At 33.4% G+C, this 26,727-nt stretch overlaps 4 protein-coding genes across 9 annotated transcripts; 2 read left to right on the top strand and 2 right to left on the bottom strand.

Moving 5' to 3' along the window:
- The first annotated feature begins 1,054 nt into the window (after positions 1-1,054).
- On the top strand, positions 1,055-7,453 carry LOC133673218 (uncharacterized). 4 transcript variants are annotated; one of them, XM_062093935.1, is made up of 14 exons: positions 1,055-1,269; positions 1,877-1,958; positions 2,120-2,250; positions 2,339-2,377; positions 2,468-2,560; positions 2,651-2,767; positions 3,152-3,247; positions 4,166-4,279; positions 4,728-4,781; positions 5,255-5,302; positions 5,587-5,737; positions 5,913-6,078; positions 6,663-6,732; positions 6,994-7,453. In XM_062093935.1, the coding sequence occupies exons 2-14, from the start codon at positions 1,904-1,906 to the stop codon at positions 7,243-7,245; spliced, it is 1,386 nt and encodes a 461-aa protein (XP_061949919.1). In that variant the 5' UTR covers positions 1,055-1,269; positions 1,877-1,903; the 3' UTR covers positions 7,246-7,453. The 4 variants fall into 4 exon arrangements, with proteins under 4 accessions (XP_061949919.1, XP_061949917.1, XP_061949920.1 ...); XM_062093933.1 differs by having other exon boundaries at positions 1,877-1,985; XM_062093936.1 differs by having other exon boundaries at positions 1,055-1,482.
- Positions 7,454-9,314: 1,861 nt separating this feature from the next.
- LOC133673054 (cyclin-U1-1) lies at positions 9,315-10,889 on the top strand. The gene is made up of 2 exons (XM_062093671.1): positions 9,315-9,932; positions 10,523-10,889. Exons 1-2 carry the CDS (start codon positions 9,514-9,516, stop codon positions 10,794-10,796), a joined length of 693 nt encoding a protein of 230 aa, XP_061949655.1. The 5' UTR covers positions 9,315-9,513; the 3' UTR covers positions 10,797-10,889.
- Positions 10,890-11,899: 1,010 nt separating this feature from the next.
- Positions 11,900-16,137, bottom strand: LOC133673053 (peroxisome biogenesis protein 22-like). The gene is made up of 8 exons (XM_062093670.1): positions 16,001-16,137; positions 15,756-15,969; positions 14,926-15,165; positions 14,797-14,844; positions 14,015-14,179; positions 13,163-13,228; positions 12,281-12,382; positions 11,900-12,187 (listed from the first exon to the last, which is right to left on the bottom strand). The coding sequence occupies exons 2-8, from the start codon at positions 15,855-15,857 to the stop codon at positions 12,083-12,085; spliced, it is 828 nt and encodes a 275-aa protein (XP_061949654.1). The 5' UTR covers positions 15,858-15,969; positions 16,001-16,137; the 3' UTR covers positions 11,900-12,082.
- A 2,769-nt stretch (positions 16,138-18,906) lies between these two features.
- LOC133673388 (zinc finger CCCH domain-containing protein 13) lies at positions 18,907-25,861 on the bottom strand. Of its 3 annotated transcripts, XM_062094152.1 has the most exons (12): positions 25,641-25,861; positions 23,900-24,010; positions 23,595-23,628; positions 22,722-22,830; positions 22,582-22,638; positions 21,534-21,631; positions 21,336-21,407; positions 21,000-21,217; positions 20,500-20,544; positions 20,345-20,403; positions 19,642-19,854; positions 19,018-19,411 (listed from the first exon to the last, which is right to left on the bottom strand). In XM_062094152.1, the coding sequence occupies exons 1-12, from the start codon at positions 25,765-25,767 to the stop codon at positions 19,340-19,342; spliced, it is 1,215 nt and encodes a 404-aa protein (XP_061950136.1). In that variant the 5' UTR covers positions 25,768-25,861; the 3' UTR covers positions 19,018-19,339. The 3 variants fall into 3 exon arrangements, with proteins under 3 accessions (XP_061950135.1, XP_061950136.1, XP_061950134.1); XM_062094151.1 differs by having other exon boundaries at positions 18,907-19,411; positions 20,345-20,544; positions 22,722-22,824; XM_062094150.1 differs by having other exon boundaries at positions 20,345-20,544.
- Between the last annotated feature and the right edge of the window lie 866 nt (positions 25,862-26,727).

The following is a 26,727-nucleotide window of genomic DNA, read 5'->3' as shown; positions in this document are numbered from 1 at the left end:
ATCTAATTAATTTTTATCTAAAAGACTTTTTCTTAAAACTTGAACATTTTGGTGCTCTTATCCAACCTAATATTATATAATGAATGATTATAAACTAAACAGCTCATGTCTAATATTAATACAGTAGATTTTAGACAACACTTAAACATGGTGATGATGAAATATTACTATGCTCTGTTTTTCTCTCAAAATTAGAGGATTGATGAATATTATGTACCAAGAACTTAAAGATTTAAGAAAAAATTAAAATATTCTTTTATCAATATTATTGACATGTACAAACAAATCCTTAATGTCAACTTAGCTCGGGTGATGAATCGTAATTGTTGGACTCAATATGAAAATTAAGCTAGAAAAAAATATGGATTATTGAGTCATTAAGTTAATTTGAATTAATTATTTTTATTAAAACAACAATATTTTATTATTTTTTAGCAAGTCATTGACCAAAATTAGATTTGAACCAGGTTTTGTTGGAATTAACTAAATCACTAGAAACTTAGTCGAGTCAATCAAATTTGATCAAGTTAATATCATATTTAATTCAACTAAAAACTCAATTTGAGCTAGATTTCTTAGACCAACCGATCAAATTGAGCAAGGTTAAGTGTGTGTTTGATAATATGATACAAATATTTTTTAAAAGTGTTTTTTAATTGAAAATATATTAAAATTATATTTTTTTCATAATTATTATATATATAATCATATTAAAACTATCTAAAATCATATTAAAAAACATTAATTTAAAAATAAAAAATAATTTAAAAATCACTTTAAAAAATAAAAGTTAGTCTAAATAAAAATCTCCATCAACCATAAATATTTTTTTTCAAAATGATAGTTTGGATCATCAAAGAGTCCATCAGTCAGTTGGTGTTTTCATAAAAAAAAAAATAGTTTTTTTTAAATTAAAATTTTTAAATTATTTTGTTGTACTAATAAAAAAAATAAAAAATAAAAATATTATTTTCATATATTTATATATAAAAAACAAATTAAAAATCATCACTACCACAAATTAAAACGTTCTCGTTATTTCTGTTCTTTATAATGACCCAAAGCCGAACAAGCTCTCTCCCAACAAATATGACAATAAATTCTTTCCTAGAAGAAACATTTTCATTTTGTACACTCAAAAATCCCTCCAAACAAACAAAACAAAATAAATACATTTCTTCTCATCTCGTCGATCTCCATAATCACAAAGATCAAATCCAACATCAATCTGATTAACAATCTGATTAACAATAATCACTATCTTCCTCTGTAAGTCGATCTCTCGATCTCCATTTCTTCCTTCTCTAATTCAGTTTAGATCCAAGTCTTCACCTTATTCTTAAGCTTCTTAGTTAATCTTTCCCTCTAATCACATTTTTAATCAATTAATCAACTCCCTCTCCCTCTCTGTTTCTCTGTGAAATTCTTGCGATCCAAACTTTTCACGTTAATCTTACCGTTACTGTTAATCACTCAATCCAGGTTAGTAAATTTGGTTTTTCTTTTCTATTTTAATTTTAGATCCGATTTCTGACTCTAATTTTAGCTTAAGCTTCAATCACTTACAGCGTCTGCTTCAGTAAATTAACTTCTCAACTAATTAATTAATTAATCTTGTTTTCTCTATGAAATTCTGCCATGTTGATTTCTTAACCTGCATTTATTTATTATTTCAGTTTTTATATATAATTTCACTTTTTTCTCTTATTTTTATACTTATTTGTATTGATATTAATTAAAAATTTAATTAAGATCCAATTTCACTTAATTCTAAGCATTAGATTTTGATGACTAAGTAACTGCATTATTGGATTAATTAATTTTTGTTTGTTTGTATTTTAGTAGATGAAATCTGTTGTGTGTGTGTATATTGCAGGGTTGTAAAGTATCAGCAATTAAATCTATGTTTGGAGGACAAGTGGTACCGCCTAGCAATAGTCCGCACTTAAGGAAGTCTGGTAGCCGACCTGTCGTCTTTGATCTTGGTAGAAATAATATTAATAAAAGATTATTATTGGAATGCTCTTTTAGATATTAATGCTGAGTTTAATGTGTGTTTTCTTAGAAAAAAAGAAGAAAGATTGTTGATCCAATAATTGTATCATGCAATACTTGTTAGATGGTGAACAGGGAAACACTGAAATGGAAGGTTTGTTACATTCGACAGAGTCAGATGATTTGAAAATTCCTAGCTTACCGATTAGTACTGCAGCTATAATGCCGTCTCCGATATTATTATGGAGATTCAAGGTTTTTGTTCTTACTTATTTGGCCATCTGTTTTCTTTTTGTTATATTGAGGTGTTTGAAAATGCTAAATGAGGTTAATTGTTGGATAGGTACTGTTGTTTTTTCTCTGGGGTTTTTTTTGCTGCAAGGTGAGACTTATATTCTTCTATTTGTTTATGAGTGGTGTTTATTACCTATGATTACAAGTTCATGTTTTGGTGTATGCTTGAATTTTGTAGATTGGATGGGATTCTGTTATGAGAATGAGTGTGAATTTGCGGGACCTTTTTCTTTACGAAGCATTTTTGTATTACAATCCTCTTCTTCTTGTGGTTAGTTACCTTTATTTTTATTGACATTAGAATATATTAGTCTCGTTATTTCTACAGTGAGGAAATTTTTGTACGGTTTTTGTTTTGCAGACTATGATGGTGTGGCTTTGGGGAGTTAATTTGTGGGTTTTTGCACAGTCTACCATCAGCTATGCCAAGATTTTTGATCTGGACCAAAATCACCTTACCCACAGAGAAATATGGAAGGTTTGTATTTTAAAACTGATGCATTAGATCTATCAGAGCTTATTGTTCCCCTTGTTGTGTTATATTTTTTTCCTTTTTGGTATTGGTATTACTAGTCTTTTACATGTTAGGTTGGAACATATGTAGCCTGTTGTGATTAGTGATTTAGGTTCCAGTTACCTATTGGATATATGTTAAGCAAGCACTACATGATCAAAGTGCCTTTTGTGCCAGATGATGTGATTTTGAGCAGCAAAATGTCCCGTTTAGAGGATGAGATAATTTTGTTTCCTTGTAGTTTGTCTTCTCCTTTTCTTTTCTCTTATCCAGAACTTGTTTTCTAGTCCATGTTTATTGCTTTCATGTGCACCTTTTGAGGTTAATTTGCCATTTTGTTCATTGCAGGTTGCCACATGGATGACCATCATTGTCCCAATTAGCATGACAGCATATCTTTACCTATATTCTCACGGAGAAGTATCATTGGCTGCATCACAACCAGTGTAATAGATGATCTTATATTTTGCTGACAATTTCTTTTGTTCACCTAGTGATTTATTATGGGTTCTTTTTTCATTTCCTTACTTCTTGCAATGATTTGTTCACGCTTCAAGAGGATTTCTGTTTTCTCCTACATGAATAATTAAGTGCACAAGTTTAGAATTTCAAATAGATGATGATATTCATTATTGAGAAAAAATATGAGATTCGTTTAATAGATTTATTAAGGTGATTATCGGTTTCCCGATGTCTATTTCATCTGTGTTGACCTTATTACTTTTAAGCTTGTCACTAAGTTGGAGAAGTTGCTATAGGAATTAGGAAGTACGAGTGTCATAAACAATTGAAAATTTGTCAGTTTAGAAGATCTATATCAGTGTGGTCCTCTGGTAGTGGTCTCTCCTACTCCTGCATGTCATCACATGCTGAACTATCCATGAGTCACTTATGTATAGAGAAAGAGATGAGTGTTTTAGCATGTTCTATTGAATTGCGAAACACAGTGAAGATTATATATTTGAACTTGTAAAATTGTTACTGCGCTGAAAAAACAAACTACAAGAAGTCACTTATGCATAGAGAACGAGATGAGTTTGCTGAATTATAATGCAAAACATGTTGGTTTTTGAAGATTATATACGTGAACTAGGAAAATAGTTACAGGGCTCCAAAATTTGAACCTCAATTGAAAATTGTTAAGTAAAGCATACAGTATAATTTGGTACAAAAAAATAATGTTTGGATGACAAGAAAAATGATATTCTTGAATATAATATTCTGAATATCATGATTATATGACTGAAAAGTAAAGTCATTCCATCCTATGCTGCATTGTCAGAATTAAATCTTCATCTTTTTTTTATCACCACTGGTATTTATAATGGAAATACAATCAATTAACGTTCTCTATTATCACAGGTCTTCTTGTACTGTGCTGTTGCCTTGATTTTGATATTCCCCTTCGATATTTTTTACTTGTCATCCCGCTACTACTTGCTAAGGACTCTTTGGCGGATAGTTTTCCCTTTACAGGCAAGTTAAAAAAAAATTTTGGGGCTTGTCTCATTAATTCTTGTTGCGGTTAATTCATGCCAATTATCAACCTTTTGATCTGTTGAGTGGACTTCTAATATAAAAATCTAGACTTAAAAAGCTCCGTGACCAAGTATCAAATAATTTGGTGGCTTGTACCTCATTGACAAAATCTAAGTGTTGTCTGATTTTTTTAATTTAATTGGTCTGAACTCAATGGATGCTTGTTAATAGTTTGTAGCAACTACTTTATTATACCAGAATTCCATTAGACTTGTAATTCCTACCCATCATAACCTCTCTTGGAGGAACCCAGAGCAAGCACTATTGGACAATTGACTCATTGGTCTGGGAGAGAAATGTTCTGTGTAATTGCAGCTGCAGTTCAAATTGTCTTTATTTAATTTTTTATATTTACACCCATTTTTTGTTTCCGCTGTTGTTACAGGCTATTACATTTTCTGACTTCTTCTTAGCTGATATTTTGACCTCCATGTCAAAGGTATGCTTTGTTTTCTGTTATTGTCGATGTGGCCTTCTGTGGTCAATTCCCAGACAAGAGAGTTTAGGACTTTATTTGAAAGTGGTTGATGATTGCAGTTTTTAAAAGCCTTCTATTTAATGTGGGTTTATCTGCTATGTGCAAGGATTCCATATTGCTGGAGAATAAGCTTTGAACCAGCTGATAAAGTGTGTAGTTGGATTGCACTATGGTATCTGTGTTAGGCACATTATACTTGATGAATTCAATTTTTTTCCTTTCTGGAATAAAAAACGTGGTGATCATCAATGCATCATCCAGTTTGTCAGGCTTGCACTTTCCTTTATCATATTATTCCAAAGAAATATTGAAGAGAATATGATATAGTTGTAACCAATATTTGTATTCAGAGTGACAGATGAGGAAATGTTTTCTTGATGCTTGTTGAATTCCTATACTTTCTTGATATTCTTATAAATACCAACTTTGTGCAGGTGTTCTCAGATCTGGAGCGCTCAGTTTGTCGTATGGTCCATCGCCAGGTTAGTGTATTGTTCCTTTGCTAGTCTTGTTTGCTACCAGATTCAATTTAAAATGACGTCTTCCTGGTTTTATGGAACTTTTTTTTTTAATCTCACAGGACTTTGTGCATTTCTTTTGGCTCACATTTCAAGCTAATAATTTGAACTGCCTAGCCTAACCAGCAAATTTAACTTGCAGCAGTTTCTATCCTCTCAGTGTTATTATGAATGACACTTCCTGTATGAATCTGGTTTGCTACAAATGATGGTTCTATGAGGCTTATTGCAAGATATTTTGAGTGCAGGTTGCCACCATAGCATGGTTTGAAGCTGACTCTGTTTGCGGCAGCCACTCCATTGGGATCCCTATAATTCTAGTTTTGCCTTACATTTTCCGATTATTTCAGTGTCTTCGACAATACAAGGATACTAAGGAGAAAACAGCTCTTTTTAATGGTGAATTTACTTTGAAATTTCCTTTCATTACCCTCCAATCTATGTGCTAGTTTATTATTTGGTATTCAGGCTAACAATTCTATATGGTATTATTTTTTCCTTCTTCTTTTGGACTTCATACAAGGCATGTTGTTTGGCGCAATACTGTATTAACTTTATTTACTTGCTGTTTCAGCTTTAAAATATTCAACTGCAGTACCAGTGATTTTTCTTTCAGCCCTTAAATACCATGTCCTCCCAGATAGTTGGACGAACTTCTATAGGCCACTGTGGCTTCTCTCGGGTGTCTTAAACTCATTATATTCGTTCTACTGGGATGTGACCAGGGATTGGGACTTGAGGTATGATGATTGCTATTGTACTGTTTCTCAATTACAATCTGAAAAGTTACTTGCGGGTGATCTTCAAATTAGATTACTCGAAAATGCCATTACCATTGGTCTCACTTATTGAGAATCAACTCACCCTGACATTCTAAAACATCCCAGAGATCCAGTTTCTTTTTTGTGTTTTGAATTGTATTAATGGTTGGCTTCCTTGTCTTCCCGGTGATTTTACTGGCTTTGCTTTGCATTCAAAACAGCATGTAGAAACTTTGAACTATGACACACCCTTTTCTACAGCTTGCCTTTTGTACTATTACTAATAAAAGAACAGGATTTCATGAACCCTTGACTTTGAAATTGGAGTTATAACTGTAGTTTCAGAGGATAATTGAAGGACAATTAATTAACTTTTGGATTATTTTTTATTCTCTAATTTTTTACAACTGTTTTTACTGTACTAATGATGTTAAGTCCTTTTTTTTTGGCATCATTTTGTAAATATGATCTGCTACTGAAACCATGTTTATTTCCAAGCTTTTTTACCTCATCAAAAATATTGACTGATAGGCCAGATATTGAGTTTCCTTTTCTTTTGTCAGCTGCTTCACCCGAATTTTCAAATTTAACAAACCGAGTCTCTGTTCACACCTACTACATGGACGGAAATGGGTAAGAATTCTACAGCACTCCTATTCACAGCAGTTATTTTAGGATTATGGTTGTTTTGCTGGGTTTAGTTAAACTGTCTCTGATACTTTTGGCCTGTTTGTTCAACACCTAGATCCAATTATTCATAGGCAACAAGACAACCAATTTGCCCATTGACATCTCAGATTAACTGAGTGACCATTTGTTTTCAACATCGTCTTCCTATTATCTTTCCTAGCTGTTATTGTTCTGTCATCTTACTGTATAAATTTGGAGTTGCAGGTTTATTTTTGGGTGATAGGAAGCAATTTCATTCTGCGTTTGGCATGGACTTACAAACTGTCTGCCCATCTTCGGCACAATTACCTTACAGTGTTCACAATCACTGCCTTAGAGATGATTCGCCGATTCCAATGGGTTTTCTTCCGCGTCGAAAATGAATGGACTAAAATGAGTTCCAAGTCAAATCTTCAGCTTTCGGAGATCTCATCTGAGGAAGACAAATTACTTGCACCCAGCAACCATAATGTGTAGATAACAAATGCTTAGTTGCTTACTTCTTGCAAGCAGCATGATCTACAGTTCTAAACGGCAACCTCGTTTTTTGCTGGAAAAGGTTTATCCATTCCACTCTTAGTCTTAGTCTATATGATCGTTCAAATTTTTTGTTCAAAAAAGGAGTAGGTTATTCAAAGATACACAATTTAGAAGTATATATCATTCATCAATTACTTTGTCATTATATCGCTAAGCTTTTCTATTTGATGGTGGTGGTAGAAAAATGATGCAACTCTTTCCAGTTCCGGTACAACATGGATTCTGCTGTATATAGCCAGCATTTCCTCGTACACCCAATGTTGTCGTCAATGAATTTCTGCTGAGTTCTCGTAGGGTAGAGTCATCGGGTGACTGAGCACAAACAGTGTTCTGAAGATTGCTTATTTGCCTTGGAAGGATCAGAATTACCTGTCAATTCCCAAATGATATTTGCTCTTCTCATACACGAAATAAATTGGATTTCAGGAAGGGGAGTCAAAATTGGACAGAATGGGACTAAAATTGATGTCCTGTTTTATCATTTATGCATGTGCTAACAGATAGTAGAGGTGAATTGCTTTATCTATGGTTGTTAAACTTTAAAAATCAAAGGACTTAGAAACTAATCTAAGTTGGGATTTTAGTTTAACTAAATAAGATATTGATATTGATTAAATCTAGTTGATCTGATTTTTAATATCATGATTGACCCGATTCAACTCATGTCAAGTTTTAATAAAAATAATTGACTTGGTGATCTGGCCGCAAAGGGTTTTTGTCAAGTTAGTTCCTGGATTAGAACTGACAAGCTAATTGACCTACAACATTAAAAGAAATAGGAGGGTATGCTAAAAGAAACCTGCATCACTAGAACATTTGAAGAATTAGGGTATTTTCTATGGTGCTTTATGAAGCATCTCAATGTATTTCCTATCTCGATCAAGGAGTCAACTTGAAAAAATTAATTATTTTTTTTTAGCATTTAATATCCCAAATAAAAAAAAAGTTGTCCGTCCAGGTAAAACCACTTGCTTATTTGACAGTGTTTATCATTAAATTGTCCGTTGACAAGATATAAAAAAACACTTATATGACAGTTCTTAACATAAAAATGTTCGTTGGCATGCTATAAAAAATTATCTATAGATTTAATTTTTCAGTTTGTTAAAGAAAATGTTGGCATGGGAAAAGAAAAGGCGGAGCAATCAGTATATCCACGTTCCCAGGACTGAAAAAAGTTTTTTTAAAAAAAAGAAAAAAAAAAGAAAAAGAAAAAGGATCCCTGCCTTGAAAAGTGGACATCTATGTTGGATCACTCGAGAGCCGAGTTAACCTGACAGATCAGATGGTTTTTTTCTAGATCCAGTACAAGTCCAAATTTTATCAAATTCAAACCTAATCAAGGCCTCAGACATCGTGTGTGGGCTTGACCTTTGACTCTTTTATTCTTGCACTTCAAAAAAAAAACATTTAATATATTTATTTACCTTCTATTTTTATTAGTTTTTAAATGCTATTATAAATTTTAATTTTAATGATTAATTTTGAATTATTATATATTTGATTTAAAAATAATAACATTAACAATAACAGTATATTATTTATAAAAAAAATCAATTGGAATCGGTTTTTTATTATTAGAAAGTCTGGATAGATTTATAACATAATTTTATTGTATTTTTTATTTTTTATATATTATTTTGATTTTTTTAAAACAAAAACAATTCTTCTTTTAAAAACATTGCTGAGGCTTAGACAAATAAAAAATATATTGATAGAAAAAATAATATTTAAAAAATTCAAAACAACTTATTTTTTCATGCTTAATTACAATGATAAAAAAAAAAAATCTCGGAATCTGATTTTTTTTTTTTAAAAAAAAGAATCGTCCGCTTCGCAGACCGAGATTCTGGTAAGCCGTCATTGCAGGTAGACAAGGGGGATTTGCTCGTGACAGTCTAACTTACTTGTGCTTTCTGTTTAAGGCCAGGCAAGGTGAGCCACTTGTTTCATGAATCGTTATTGTCCATGTAAGGTCCATCTTCGTTCTCTGTCATCCACCTCGGGACCCCTTTACCCTACCACCCAATCCACACCAGCGACATTCCCACATCCCACCATTCATTTCTCAGATACCTCCATCTCTTCTACTTCATCAAATCCCATCACCTCGCACTGGACGTGTCGTCAACGTCCACGTGTCGACAACCCCCCAACTCACAGACTAGATAAACCCCCCAAAAATGCTCCAACAACTCTCTTCAAATGTTAGGCTCTGGCGACCTCACCAGCAACCTCAGCCGGCAGTCAGAGCCGAGCCCGTCTGAGTCAACAACACCAAGAGTCCTAACCATATTATCTCTTGTGATAGAGAAGCTAGTGGCTAGAAATGACAAGCTTGTGGATGACATGGATAAAAAGCTAGATGGGGTGAGCTCTGGTTTGGCTAGGGTCGGGAAGAGCTTGAATGTGTTCCATGGTGTGAGGGCTCCTAACATAAGCATAGTAAAGTACTTGGAGAGACTTTACAAGTACACAAGCTGTAGCCCATCGTGTTTTGTGGTCGGATATGTTTATATAGACAGGCTGACACATAAGCATCCTGACTCTCTTGTGATTTCACTGAATGTACATAGGTTGCTTGTTACAAGTGTCATGGTTGCTTCTAAGATGCTGGATGATGTGTGAGTTTTCTCTCTTTCAATGGACCACATCTCTTTATGTTCTTGTGTGTTTGTTCTCTAAGCTTGATTCCTTGTTATATTTACTTCTTCTTTTTTCTTCTTGAAATCGAGGCCCGATAGATTTGATACTAACTTCTTTTAATTTCTAAATTCCATCTTCCTATTTTCGAGATTCAAATTAAGAATTCGTTTTTAATCCACATTTTTGTTAGAATGATTAAGAGTCTATTTTCATGATCAAACAAGTATTTTAATCCACATTTCTAAATTACATAGGTTGCTTTTCTTTTTTTTTTAAGAAAAAGAAAAACTTTCGAATAATATTGACTACAAATGATATTAGCTGAATTGATAATAATTCTCTTAAATGCTCAGTTTTTCGTTTTTTTTTTTTTAAAAAAATTGCTTATATAAATAGAGTTGGAAGAATCCGATCATTTCCATACCTATATTGGCACTTCCACCACTAGATTTATTACATTTACTAAAGGCTGTGACGAAGTTCAATGGATTAGATCAATATTTGAAAATGATGAGTGCATTTGATAAGTCATGTAATCATGTCTGCTGTGAAAACTGCAACATTACAGGCACTATAACAACGCATTCTATGCACGGGTTGGAGGTGTGAGCAATGCAGAATTGAACAGGCTTGAAATGGAATTCCTTTTCCTCTTGGATTTTGGGGTTGTGGTCAGTTCTCGAGTCTTTGAGAGCTATTGCTCGCACTTGGAGAAAGAGATGATGATAAATGGTGCGTCACAGAGAATTGAAAGGGCCATCGTCTCCAATGCTGTTGATGATGTTACAGAGTTATCAGTTGAAGATACTCAAAGTTCTTCACCCCCTCAAGGAATGGACTGACCTGAGTTGCTATGTGTACATTTTCTTTTCATTGGCTTAGTAATTCATGTAACTTTGGGCACTTTATCATGAACTACGTTCTTGTTTCTTCAATTTTTGGTTCTTGACATACTTGAAGCTCAAACAGCTGGTTCGGCCCTTGGTTCTGAGGTCAAAGATTCTCTGCTTAATTTTCCTCCACCTCTCCATTGCTCAGATTTCGGATTATATGGCCCAACCAGAGAGCTATTTGTGGGAAAAGAAGGGAATAATTTAGGGGCAAGTTGCCTTTCTGACTTGATCTCCAAGGAGAGAATGAAGATTGCAAATCAGTCAATTTCAACTTTCAAAGCTGTGAATATCAAATATCCCAACCATGCACATGCAAATGCTTAACAATTGGTAAGAAGTCAATTAATGGAATTTGCAGAATCTGGAGAATTCTATCGGTTTGACTTAGCTTGCTGATACAGACACCTCCAGAAAAGGAGCTTGCATGTCGTGATAAATCTATCCAATTCCTAGCTGATGTTTACCTCACATGAATGTGATGGGGTGTTTTCTTAAGGTGACAAGGGCAATAATACTCGAGGTTATGAAGCCATCTTGGCTAAAATGTGCCTGTAACTTGGAATGATTAAAAGATGAAGCATGAAAAAGCATACCACCGATTGAATTATTGAGCACAAGTGCTAATACATGTAATTCTGTTTATTGCATCTCTCGAATGAATAAATGAAGATTATTTTCATTGATCTCACTGAAGAACAAAGGGCCATGAGGCAAGGGAATCGCAAGTGAACACCTGAATATCCTTTAACTGATAAATTACTGATATTGGAAGACAAAAAACCAAAAAAGGATTCCTCCAATGTCCAATAGAATTCATAGGTATAGGAAAAAGCCATGTTAAAGAGAGATTTTTTTTCTTTCGACCAATTGTTAATACGATACATAAAGGGACCTCTACTACAAACTACACCCTTAATCGTGAAATATTGATTGTTTGTCGAATCTACTCAAGATTCAGGAGTCCAAGAGTTTTATAAAACATTCTTGATTGATATCCATATGTGAAATATCCAGTTGGGTGAGTTCAAATGTGACCTGCCTAGTGCAAAAAATTTCAAACAAACAAAGCTTTGAGCTTGAAATAGCGGTGGAATACATGACATGACAGCCCTTCATCAGAAGACCGGCAACTAGGAAAGATTGACTGAAAAACGTTTAGCTGTAATCAGTCGGAACAGAAAGAACAAACTATTTTGACTTATAAATTCTATTTTCAAGTTTTATAGGTCGATACATCATATGCATCCGAAGAACTGTTCCAAGGATGGAGAACTGAACACATTTGCAGCCGTCCGTTCAATTCTAGTAGGAGAAACATGAAGCTGATATTTGATAAATCGCTGCCAAAAAACAAAAAAAAAGGAACTCAGATGGTGTTTAATAAAAAATATTTCAAAGACGAATTCAAAACGTGGCATGTGAAGGAAGCATACAGCTAACTGAAAAAGGATTTCAGGATTAGTGTCAATATGCCAATCTGGCTCTAGTTGTCGAACAAAAGATGACCGTCCAGTTTCTGTGCTACAAAAGAGAACCTGCAGATGCATTTTTCAGAAATTACGACAAACAGAACAAAAGACAAAATTAAATGATGGAAGAAAAAACGTCAAATGGTAATATTAAAAACTCATCAGAATACTCAGGTGTTATATTTTGAACACAGGTAGAAATGAAACAGCATTCATAATGTATTCATGAATATGTTACAAACTGGATTACAATGTACCAGACGTGCCCCAAGTCTCCAGATTGTATCAATAAACAAATAAATATAAATGAATACCTTCCAGACATGACAAATTCTCCTCGTATTTTTACACCACCATAATTCCATCCTTGTTGGCTAGTTGAGCAAGTCCAGCTTCTTCTTAATGATTAACAAATATTGGCGAGAGTATAAAATGTTATAGATATAGAAGGGATATTTGTCATATTATTTGAGCTTATTAGCCACACTCTATATTAGGTGATCTTGGAAAGTTGATGAGTCTTCAAAATTTATCAGGAGTAAAAAAGGCATTATTTCATCAAATTCAACCTCTTCCCTACTCCCTGCATAAAAGGCTTGGTTGGATTCTTGCAGCCAACATAACCATGCAAGCTGTCTTAATATGCTATGAAAAATCATAAATAAGTTGAAATTCAACTTATATAAAGGAATCCCAGGAAACACACCTAATATATACCAGAAAAAATGTTATGATGTAATAGCCAGTACGAAACAACTGTATTGCATGTGTAACAATTCCACAAGAGGAAATTTCGCTCATTAGCTACCATAGAAACCATATTATTCTGAAAGCATTTCTAATTACCTTGTCTTTGACCAAACCACCAGAAGTGAAAACTCCTGCATTTTCCAAAGCTGCAAGAATCTTTTGCTGCGGAAAATAGTTCACGATGTAATTCACGGCGGAGACCATTTATTCCATAAATAACTGACAATTGCAAAAGCAAAATAACATTGATAGAAGGAAAACATTGAGTCGGTCAACTAGTGTGCATCCTCAAATTAGAATAGTAAACTGTTGATAAGTAAATGTGGAGATGAAAAAGAATGTGAATAACATAATATAGGAGCATAGATCAGGTTAAAGTACATCTAACAGTCATAGAAGTAACAGGGGCATCTCATTTCTGGATAACATCTATATCATTAACAGGTACTTTAAAATTTCTTTGTAATTATTTTCCACCAAATCTAAAATTATATACAGTAATTTAGGACAAATAGAGCCAATGATCAATGATAAACCATTAAAAAAAAAAGATTAAAGTTGAAGACTATCCAAATTGAATGTTTGAATCAACTTGAAGAAATATATAAATCAAATAAGATGGAGCAAAATCATACAGAACATTACAGAAAATAACTTCAACCATGCTGATATAGCCACACAGATAAGTTTAAGAGAACTAACCCAACTGAAACATCCAACTTCATTATAACTAAATCAGAAATACTAAGTCTCATCAAATCTTTGTGTTAGAAAAATTTAGACTTAATGACAACCACATGCTAGTCACGTATACAAGGGCATGTAAACTATGCAAATAAAACCCTGCTTGCTAGTGCCATGAAACACAAATATCAACAAAAATAATGATATTTTACAATAAATGAGAAATGATGATAAAATACTGTTCTCCATGAAGTTTGTACGTACTTCACTCTCATCATCAAGAACTCTTTCCATGAGATACAGATCACAAAATTTTGTGATTTCTAACAGCACTTCCAGCACAGAGGACCTCACAGTTGCTTGGCTCACAATCTGAAGCTCCTCTGGACTGCTTTCCTCAAGGATTACTTCAAACAAACGACATGTGACCTACACAAAACAAGTCATCAAAGCATGAAACATTGAGGGAAATGGCTTTCTTTATTAGACAATTCAATTTGTCTTTTTGTTGCATTCTAACTAGCAATCCTAAAACTTACAGCATGTATTAGAAGTGAACAATTGAAAACTGGACCAGAATTGAGAGAATCCATTAAAAAAATTTGCATGCATGGGCATTTATAGCAACAAAACAAGTAATGAAAAGTTCAACAAGCATGAAAAAATACTACTAACAAGTGCTGGAAGATAACTTGAGGCAAGTGGCATATAGATGCAAGGAATCAAACTCAAATACCTATAACAATGTTGTTCATATAAGTTCTAGGAATTTGCATTTTGGCTATGGCTCATATCTGAAAAAGTCACAATTTATGTTTTGTTAAAGGAACTTCTTTTATATAGGAAATTAAAAATCCACCTGTGATCTAAATGAGAGGATACTTAACACAAATAAACAAAGTGCATGAATTAAACCTCGATGTCACTGCACATAGACTGGACAACTAAAACTTTCCAAAACAATTTTAATGAGATATGAAAACAAAGGAGCCAACAAAAGGAGAGCACAGTCATAATAATGCTTAGTGTTCTAAGATTGGATTTACCTTTCTTCCTTCGCTCAATTTTTGCCTAACAATTTGCGCCAAAGTTGGCTGAAAAACAAAAGGAAAAGCATTAATAAGAATAAACAAAAGTCTACATAAAAAAACACAATTTAACAATCGGTTTCTTACTTTTACTGGTTGAAAGAACTCATCAACAGCATTTTGCACTCTCAAATCCTCGGAAGATGAACAAACACCCCCAGAAGATATCGACACTGCGTTGGGTTGAGTAGTCACTGCAGAACTACTAGTCGTAGAAGCTTGCCGTTTCGGCTGCCTTCGTTGAGGTCCACTATTTGACCTCAACAACCTCCATGTAAAGACTATCGCAACAGCAAGCCCCGCAACAGCCCCAACTGATCGTGAATCCTGATAACAAATATATCCAGTGTGAGTACTTCAATACCACAAATAAAACTATTCTTTTAATTTTCTAATTTCTTAAAATAAGAAATAATCTCTATGTTAATATACATTTGATGAAATTTCAATACTTCAAATAAAATTTTCACAATAACATCATTAAATCTTCAACATTATCTCAAAATGAAGAACAAATGAGAATAGAAGAAAAAATCCCAACAAGAGAAAAAATAAAAAATAAAAAGAATTACAAATTAAACCAATCAACTAATTAGAAACAATTGAACAAAAAAAGAAAGAGAAAATAAACCCTTTTTAAGCAAGAAAAAATTATTAAATTAAACAAAATTCAACCCCTACTACAACCAAAAGCTTCAATCTTTACCCTATTTAAACCAAGAATTAATTAAATTACCCTAAAATCACACGCCATTAATTATCAATATTTTCAACAATCAAACCACATCCCACGATTTCAGTTACATTTACAAATACACTAAACCCTGAAAACTCATTAATCAGAAGGAAAAAAAAATCCCAATCAGATCGAAGCCAAAAACTGAAAAAAAAGAAAAAAAGGGGATAGAAAGACCAACCAGGGTATTAAAAGAGAAGAGATTTGAGATCTTGACGGTTAAATAAGCACTAAATCTTTTGATTAGCTGCAATAATTCGTCTTTTGATGTCTCCGTTGCCATTCCCAAACAAAATCGAACCTCTCAAAATCTACTAATAATATATGCAGAAGAAGGGGTATAGAGGGAGGTAAAAACGACGTGTCGTGTAGTAAAGCAGAGGATACGAAAAGGAGAGGATACGAAAGCAGAGGATACGAAAAGGACACGAAGCAGAAAGAGTTTTTTTTAACGATTATTGGGTTTCTTCTCTCTCAGGCTTGGCTGGCTTTCGCCGTGCTAAAGCTTCTGCTTTGCGTCAACAAGAGAGACGGAGTCGATGCGTTTTGTTTCTTCAACCTTTTTGTTTTTTTTTCCTCAAAAAAAAAAAAAAAACCTTTGGGGTAGCTACAAATTAGTCCCCTAAAACTATAAATTGTTACAAATTTATGCCCTAACTGCATTGAATTGAACTCGAAGAAGAAAGCTTGCGATACGATATTTATCGTGAATGCATCAGTCAATTTAGGAGTAAATGAACAAAATGATGATTACGTAGTCGAGATAAAGGGACAGTAAAAAAATTAAATTTAAAATAATTTTATAAATATATTTATTTTATTTTTTATTTCTTTAACAAAACATGTTCTGTCTTTTATATCTTTAATTATTTTTATTATTTTTATTTTAAAACACTAACTAAACATAATTTTAATAACATAATAATTAAGATATGTGCATGCTAATAAAATCCGTAAATTTTAATAAGAATCCAATTGATTGTTAATTCATTGCAAGTAGGGTGATGAAATCAAGAGATTTTCTAGTTCAGGAACTGATATAAAAATAAAATTGGAGTTGGAGGACTGATTTGTAGTTAGCCAATGCTAGTTTTACTGGCTGTACCTTTTGAAGTGAAAGAGACGAGGTCTGACCGGATGTTGAAATCTGATCTGGATGCTTACGTGGCTATATTTCACTAGCTGTTTGAAACAACTGCATGGACCTGGCGGCAGCCGCTTGTAAGTAGTCAAAAATCGGATAAGAACAATAAAATTCATGAAAAATAATAATCAATTACACAATAATAAAAAATGATAATATTTCTAAATTACAAGAAAATATATTTAATATATGCATTGACTTTCTAGATTTAGCCAATTTAATATTTGTTTTAGTGTTTTTTTAAATAATTTTAACATATTATGTCAAACATAAGAATAAAAAATTTAATATATTTTAAAGTAAAAAATATTTTTAAAAAATATCATGCATCACAATATCAAATACACAACTAAATTTCACAACATCCTTTTAATTATTTATTACTTATGGATTCACTGACGATTCATAAAATACTGACTAAAATTTTTTTGATGAATTATTTTTGTTTATGAATCTATCGGTAATAAACATATCGACAAACTGCTAGTATAAATACTGATATAAATTTTTCAAATTTAATAGTGATTAATAATTAAAAATTGATTAATATCTATGAAAAAATAAAAAATTAACTAAATGGATTCTCATCATAAACTAACTATTCTCATATTAGCAAGAGTGTGAAAAAATTAGCTTAATTCAATAATTTAATTTATTAAATAAAATTTTAAAATATAATTTATATTATTATTTAGTATATCACTTTAAATAAAATCTTTTTAAACTTAAAATTTACACAAATTTACATTCTGTTTTGTCCCCGGCTGCTCTTTGGCTGGGGTAACCTCTCTCCTGGCTAGTATTATATAATTATATGAATTTAATTTTCATTTTATCCAAGAAAAGCAATAGCCTGGGAATCTGATATTGAATCAATACCTTGCGGAAACCCTTCCTCTAAGCAAAATCCAACCCTTATAAACCACAGCCCACGAATATTCAGCCATAGCTTGCCTACGAAACCCGCATTCCAGGAACCATCTTCATCCCTAAGCAAACCTTCAAACCCTACCTGACCAGGGTTAATTACCTCTTGGAGCTCAATCTATATTAAGAGCTACCAATCACGAGGAGGCACTTCCCAAGCAACTAACATGTCCCGTCGCTTAAGAACGATAGAAACTCCATTCATCTCCTTCAACCCCATGCCCTAATCTCATCAACAAAGTGCAAAAAAAATCACAGTAGTATTTTCCCATTACATTATTACATAACTATAATTGCAAACAGACTAGGTTTTGTGATGTTTGAGAAGGGAAATAGGAATTATATTGATCAAGTGCAACTATGGCAGAGATTACTCTCCAGGAACCACTTAACAATGCTCTTATGATGATATAAATATGCGAACAAACACATATCCTGTGCGTCACTAGGCCACGAAAAGGCCCGCTTGAAGATGTCATGATCTGCTAAACCATCCCTTTGATCTTCAGACTGTCACGATACTAACACGAGAAAGCAATTCCGATATGAGGGCTGCTGTCGAGGGCTGATCGGAGGTTAATCGGCTACGGGCATCAAGAATTCATGCTTGATGACTTTTTATCTTTCTAGTGGATAGTCTAGTCCTATAACAATCAAGTGGAGGAGCAAGTCATCAGGTTGGAAGACGACTTGCTCCTGAATTTGATCAGAATTTATCTCAAGAAGTTCATTGGATGACATAGTTTGAATAATATTGTCGTTCGACATCTTTATAGATAAGAGAATATGAAGAAAAAATACCAAGAATTTCTTTATGGGGTAAGAAGAAGAAGAAGAGTTCTTAACATATCTAGGGTTTTTATGGTTAGACTAGATTTGTGAAGTTAGGAATTGAGAGTACTGATCATAGTAGGTTATATACCGGAGAAGAACAATGTAGCTTGGGACCTCCTAGTGTGATTTCCCATCCTACTAGCTCAGGTTTTATACTTTTCAGACACTAATAAGGATTTTCAATACACAGTTACACACGGCTTGAGTCTTGTAACTATAGATGGTATAAACTTTAATGTCTAGCTAGGCTATTTTTGGTGCCATGCAAGGAAACAGCCGTGAGCCTATATCTGTGAACGATCAAAGAAACTCAGGATCATTGACCTGTGGATTTAACTTGTAGTAGTGTATTTTTGGAAAGTATATATACATGACAGAAATTGTTGTGCTGCGGACGTTCAGAACGGAATGTGAAGATACACACAAATTATTCCGATCAAGATTTACTCGAGGGCTCTCCTTTTTCATTACAAGCACAAGTGACATGATCTTCAGACACCCGGCGACTGGCATTCACAAATTCATAAATATGGCCATGTTATGCATCTAGAAGCTAAATGACTATATAGCATCTACTGCATTGTACAGCGGTAGGATGGCTATACGAGGCACGAGCAGGTGCCAGACCAGCCCGCACCAATGTGCTCCCCCATGTGTACAAGGCATAAGGTGATGCAAGTAAAACTAGCATGGCCCCTACACCCCCATGTTAACACAATCAGAGCTGCCATAATAATAGCAATACTAATATCCAAGTCTTTAGGAACTACAAAACAGCGATAGTTGTAAAACCCAAAACTATACAAATGAAGCTCACAGATCAATCCCGCACAGTATAGAGGTGGAATGCCATTATGGTATCAGACTATATCGATATCCACCATCTCCTCCTCTAGGCCTCCAACATCTACATTCTCATCTTCACCCTCATACTGCAAGTCCGGAGCAAGTCAGATAAATATCACATGTTAAAGTGCAAGACAGATAAGTCATGACAAATTCTATACTTGTATCAACATTTTTTTGACGATAAAAAATATTAGACAAGGGGAGATCAGATTCTGGATAGAGTTTAATCACTATCTGCATATTCTTATTATATGTTGTGCCAATGTAACCAAGTGCCTACAGTCTACCAGAAGGGCAAGACCATCAAACCAACCTTTGAATGGGAATTTCGATGGATTGGAGGAGGTGGGGGGAGTGAAAATGGCAAGCTTCGGGCCTCATATGTAGCACCTCCTCTAACAATCCCCCGAGAAATATTTTCAACCACTTCAACATTCTCCTCCATTTCAATTTCAACTAGGTTATCAATTGCACGAGCAGCCATGCTGGTTGATGGTACGTGAAGCACCGAGCATGAACCCTTGGTCTGTCCATTCAAACATGCATGAAGTTAAGTATTTCCTTAAATTAGTCCGCCATTCACTGCACTTGTAATTCATGAATAATGACAATGACTCGGTGACTTTCTTGTCCACATAAATAAAAAAATATATAAGAGTTGTTTTGAGTGTTCTAATTTCTAACAGTACAATAGTAACATAAATATTCCAGTGAGAGGGGCAATCCCTACAACAATGCTTATAATGATAATTTGCAAGTTGATAGGAGCCAAGACCTGGCATCTGCTGATACTGGTGCACTGTGGAACTGCCTTGCAAAGTGTAAATTATGATATGTACAGGAAACGCAACCAACAACATTTTCCTTTCCGTTTTAATTCTCCTGGCTACATTCACTTGTTTGCTAGCTTTTACTAATCTCTGATTTTTACTGGAAAAGGCTCTCATGTCATGATTGACAAACATCAAAAGGAAAATAAAGAAAACCTAAAACAAAAGTGGGAAAGAAGAAATTACCTTATCCAAGGGAATACTGGTGGAAACACCTTTTCCTTTCTTTTGCTTGCCTTCATTTCCTATAGGAAAATGACTGTTATTCCTATTGTCCACCACCCCAAATTCCAGGTTGCTATTCAACTGAACGGGGTGTGAATGAAATTGGGAAAGCTTACTCAGTCTTAGAGTCTCTGCCTGATGGCCACCATTGGTTAAATTGCCTAAAAATCCAGCAAGATGTCAGCACATACCTAGAAAGTTGCACGTGATTTTGTGGCAGAAAATCAGTAATAATGACCAGATTAAAAAGGCCATTTCAAGTTAAGTTCCATTGATATCAAAGTATTGGAAATAATTAATGGTAGCATACAGCAGTGTGATGGAAATAGGGAATGACCATTTGCCCAAATAATGCAGCTATGGAACAACATGAAGAGGATAGATTAAAGATAAAAACTTTCACACTTATTGGTCTAGACTCTGCTGCTTGTTCCATGCCTTTATATTTGCTTCTTATTCTTCTTGACAAATGTTCAACTACATCTTCAATGACATATCCTTTTGTAATAGGAGGCTAATACTATGTGATACATAATGACGTCAGATCAGGGGACCAATCAAATTTGAAGGTTTCAAAAATTCCATTTACTATATAATATATAAAGACACCATATACCTTGTGTTGATTTTTCAGCGGTATACTGTTTACCACCCAAACTTTTCTCAATTGGAGAGGAATTATTCTGCTTTAGCATCTCATTCTGTGCGCTGATTGCACAATGACCATTTATCTCTCCATCATTGACAATTTTGATGCTTGAATCCTCTTCATTGCAATCAGTTGCAGTACCAGAAACAAGCTGATCTCCCAACTTCTTAAATCGAACTTCTGACCTATAAAGTTCCATGAATAAATCGACTTATGAAAACCACCAACCACCAAAGAAAGATAAAATGTATCAAACAAACAAAAACACAGAAAGATCATGAGAAATGGTATCAAGAAAAATGCCTTTTAAGTTCATCTTGAGCCCGCACATAGTGCTTATATGCTTTGACAAACTTCTTGATGTTTGAAGTGATCCTGAATGGTCAGTAGCAAAGAGCAAATAGGTAAAACTAAAGAAGTGTGTCTTCCATCGAGTAGTAGAGAGATAGCATAAGGTTAGATAAAAATTGGTAAACTATGATAATAAATATTAGCAATTACCTTTTGCATTCCTCTTTCTCTGCAGATAATTGAGCCTCAAGCTCCTGAATTCTAGAAGTAAGACTATCTGCTTCTTCAGTTTTCTTTTCCAGTATGATCTTTAGAAAATACATATACCAAGTGTCAAAATGTCTTTACTTCTCATGAAACTAAAAGGCAACAACATCAAATATAAGGGAAGAAAAGGATGTTGGTAGCAGACAAAAAAAGGATGCTTGATGACATGTAGATTGACAAATCACTATATGAAAAATGATTCATGCTTCAATTCAACACTTCGAGCTGGCAACTCAAGCATTTATGGAAAAGGAATATGCATGTCCTCTAGGTTTTTAATTCCTATGTGGTAAGCAAGCTGATTTCAAATCAACTAATGTTGCAGTAAACTCTTCTTCCCATGTCAAATAGCTTTTCTCATTACCACTCTCCCAAAAGTTGAGTGAACTTGAAAAACATCCGGAAATTTCGGTACAATATTTTTGCTTCTTAAGTTACATATTAAAATAATCCACAATGTTTGTCAATAGTCAATGAGCTTTCTTTTTGGAGAAAACCAAGAGAAGCAGAAAAGAAAACAAAAGCGAAAGCAAAAAGGAACCTAGAACAATTGTAATATTTGAAATACCAAAAGAAGTTTCTTGGGATACATGTTAGAGTTATGAAGTCAGAAGAAAGTACTTTTAACATTATCATAATGCAACATGCATCCCAAGACCAAATGATGGATAGCATAAAAATTGAAGCTGGTCAAACTTTAATAGATCTTATTCATGAAACATACTAACAGAATTCATAATCATAGATCAACATTTCACTTATTTCAGCCACTATAAACTACTTGAGAAAAAAATTTCCACAAAGGAATGCACACCTCAAACCACTGCAATAGATGATAACATGAAACAACAAGAGAAAACATAATAAGTTCCCGTCAATAAACAGCAAACTTGACAGGTTAAAGAAATAAAAGAATTAAACAATGACAAGAAAATTATTTTGTATGCAGAATAGCAACTAAAAAATCTAGAAACTGAAGAGCAGCACTCACCATTAATTCAGATTTGTGGTGCTCAAGCTTGTTGATGTTTGACTGCATTTCTTTTAGCTGCACATAGTTCCAAAATTAAAAAATAAATGAAAATGGAATTTCCCTCATAAAAATATTCAAACAGATCAAGCTCTTCTAACCTCAGATGATCTTTCTTTAACTTGGTCATCTGCCCTATCTGAGACTTTCAGACTCCCAGAGAAATCACTTTGGCCATCATACTGCTGTTTCTTCCTACGTTTTCTGTCACTTTAAAAGGAGCAAAATTAATTATTTTTTGGAAGCCAAATATGTACAGTGTGGGCATGAAAACAGAACAGCACACAAAAATTTAGTTTGTGTGCCATTATGTATTCAATATGTGTTTATAGAATCAGCAAAGATATTTCTAAAAGCACTGCCATATTTGTTTCCTCAAGCCTTTTTAACACAAGCAGTTTTCAATAACTCACCAAACATGCCACATTTTCACTGTAGCCACTAGATTGGAGTGTACAATGAACTACAGTCCTTTACATATTAAACTTAGAAGCCACACCATCTAATGGCATAGATGGACCATGTAGAAGTGTTAATTAACACAACTTCCAAGCTGTAGATTGAAAATGTTTCACAACCAGATCATTCATACCATGAAATGGATAAAAATATCTTAAGTATTCTTGCCAAGTCAATCAACCATTATCAAGAAAGATATGGACTCTTCAATATGAAATCCACACTGGCTGGGCTCCAGTAATACTAGAAAGTACAGTGACAAACTTCTGTTTGAAATTTCAAAGTTTTATGAAGTCTCTTGAACACTTCAATGGAGATTTAGGTATGCTCTCTCTATGAAGTTCCAAAGGATACAAAAAATTATACTACACCAGTCAAGAACATAAAAGCTTAAGTAAACATAAGCCAATAGCACAGCCATAAACCCAAAAGGGAAGTTATATCTTCAGAGAGGCAACACCTATGGAACCTTGAATAAATTAGAACCAGTAAAAGGTGGAATTGCGTTGACTCACTTGCTTTTCTCAAGAGACCTGGAAGGGCTGGATCCTGAAACAAATGCAGCCAACAAGAAAGGAAAAATCAGGGGACAATTGTAGTCATATGACAAAAGAAACTGAGTTGATAACTACATATGTGTTCGGATTAAAAAAAAGATAACTACATAAAATATTCTAGTTTTCCTGTAATAATTTATGTTAACACATTCATAATTTAAACCACTACTCTACTCATCCATAGCCCAGAGATAAAAGAGGGGATAAAAATACAATTGTATGAAGAGAAGATGTGGACAAGTTACAAGGACCCGATTACTGACCACGAAATGAGTCTCGTCTGTTTGCATCTTTTCCTGGGGAATACTGGTGCTTAGGAGAAAGCCTTTGATCAAGTTTATCCCTCAAGTCACCACCTCGATAGTCCCGCGTACCTACAATAAGGAAGGGAATAAATTCCAGTACAGCAGGTTAGTATCTTCTATGTTTCAGTTAAAGCAACCGGAGGACCTGTAAATCATAATGATCCCAAGCTTACCATCATAAGGAACAAAATTAGTAAGAGCAATGAATAGTACTAATGCTTGCTTGCCAATTCCAAAGGGGATAAGATACTATCCCAATGTATTATGAATTGACAAAGAAGGTTACCATATAACACCAGGAAGAGAACCCTTCAAATATAGAAGTCGCATTGGATAAGACTAGACAATATATTCTGACTTCTTAATGAGGAATAGTGAATACAATACAAGCTGAATAATACGGATTGCTCTCTGGTGCCATATTAAGAAATAATGAGAATCTATTGACTACAACCAGTCAATATGTCCTGACTTCTTGATTAGCAATAAGAAATATGATGTCTCCATGGTAAAATCTTGTGGTATAATGTTTGCACGATAAATAAGACATGTCAGTATACTCTGTCTTCTTGATGACAATAAGCAAAATAATAGAATCCGAATGATATAGATTTGTTGCCAGCACCATCATACAGGAGAATGTCAACGAATATACCATCAGCAAGAAGAATTGGTTTCTTCATGAAATAACTCCCGCAAAACAATGCATACTTTCTCCGGTAGAAATCGCTTGAAAAGGATATTCAAGGAGACATAATAGATAATGAGCTCCACCAGGATATAGACTACTGAATGCACTAGAGATAAGACTTGAGAACTCCGACAATGTTGCTTGCTATGTCCACATAATCACAGGCTATAAATTTCCAACGAGGCTAATATCAATCCTTCACCAAATTATTTGCCATTTTGCAGATACAGTATAGTATGATGAACAAGAATAAAGATCCTGGGACAAAAAAAAATACTGGGACCAGCTCTAAGATTAACCAATGAGCAATATCCATTCTGAAGGAAGCCAATAGTAGCTGACACTAACGAAACACATTCTCCAGATGCCATTTTGATGCATCTCCAAATCACTACCTGATACTGCTGATCAAATGAAACAAAATTCTGCTGCAAGACATTTTGATTACGTCTCCAAATCACTCATCAATAAAATCCAAATCGAAGAATTCTCCTCATTTGTATTCCCTACTTCACATTTACCGCACTGCTTTTTCTCTGAACTCATGCATAATCATTTGGAAAACAAGTATTCATCATAAATTGTCACTCGTAACAATAATAAACTAAAATATTTTCAAAAACACAAAATTAAACAAATGAATATTAAATAAAAAGTAAAATTTACTACTCCCATTCACAAAATAATCTATCAACAACTATGCTCACAATACCCAACCAAACATTTTTTTTTAAAAAAATGAATAATACAAAAAAAAAAAGAAGCAATCTCATCAAAAAAAATTCACACAAATTTGATTAATTACAGTAAATAATAATAATAATAACAATAATAGTAATAATAAGAATAATAAGAATAAGAATAAGAATAATTGAAACCTAGTATAGAACACATTACAGCCAGTAATAATGCAAAGAAAAACTAAACAACAAAACGATTAAAAATTATACAAAATAGCAGTAAACAGGGTTACACAGCGAGAAAAAACGGAACGAAGAGCAAAGATACCATAACGAGAAGGCATGGATTGACGAAGCTCGGCGTTTCCATGAGCAAAAGAGCAATTTTGACGATGACAGCGACCTTTTCGGTATAATACGCATAGCTTCGTCTTGAAGAGCTTCCTTTCCGCCATTTTTATATATTATCTATGAGAAAAACAATTTGCAAAGAGAAAGCTTTTGAGAGAGAAAGTGATTCGCCTGAAGGTTACTGCAGGCGTAGAAACTAGAAAGTGAAAGGTATTATGAAGGAATAGAAGGATGAACTACGTTAATATGCCTAAGGTTTGAAAGGCTTGTCAATTTGGTCCCTATAATCATTTTTTAGTCCCTAATTAGTAAGTTGTTCAAAATCATTCTGGTTTCTTTTTTAAAAAGAAATTAGAAAAGGCATTTGGTTGGATTGTTGTGTTTATTTATTTAATAAAATAAAGGGCTTGAAAACAAGAACAACACAGCTACAAATAAATTGCCATAGAATAATTAGCTTAAAAATCTCCTATGTAAAAATTTTGTTAAGATTAATTATAAGAAAATAGTTATTAAATCATGTCTCAGCTTAACAGATTAACTCATTGATTTAGAGTTTAATTTGGATTAAGAAATTTTATTAATTAACTTGATTGTATTATTTTTGAATTTGATAAGATAATAGTGATTATTTTTTAAAGTATATTAAAATAATATTTTTTTAATTTAACTTTTATATCAGTATATTAAAATAATATAAAAATACATAAAAAATTCAATTTTCAACCAATAAAAAGGTTAATTTTTTAAAAAACATTTTTTAAACATAAAAATAAACAGGTTTACTTACACATTTAGAAAATTTACCATAGAATTACTGAAAAGAGCAAATCGCATGGCTTCCAAATGGAGTTTAATGAGCGTTTGGAAACGTGATTATAGCCGCGTTGTTTAAAAAAATAATTTTTTTATTAAAAATTAGTTTTTTGAATGTTTTGGATTGTTTTGATGTGCTAATTTTAAAAATAATTTTTAAAAATAAAAAATATTATTTTGATACATTTTATCATGAAAAACACTTTAAAAAATAATTATAATCACACTTTTAAATAAGTATAGCCCGG

Source organism: Populus nigra, chromosome 14 (genome assembly GCF_951802175.1).
Source record: "Populus nigra chromosome 14, ddPopNigr1.1, whole genome shotgun sequence".
NCBI lineage: Eukaryota > Viridiplantae > Streptophyta > Magnoliopsida > Malpighiales > Salicaceae > Populus > Populus nigra.
Note: the sequence above shows the minus strand (reverse complement) of the source record. Positions and strands in the feature narration are given on the sequence as shown.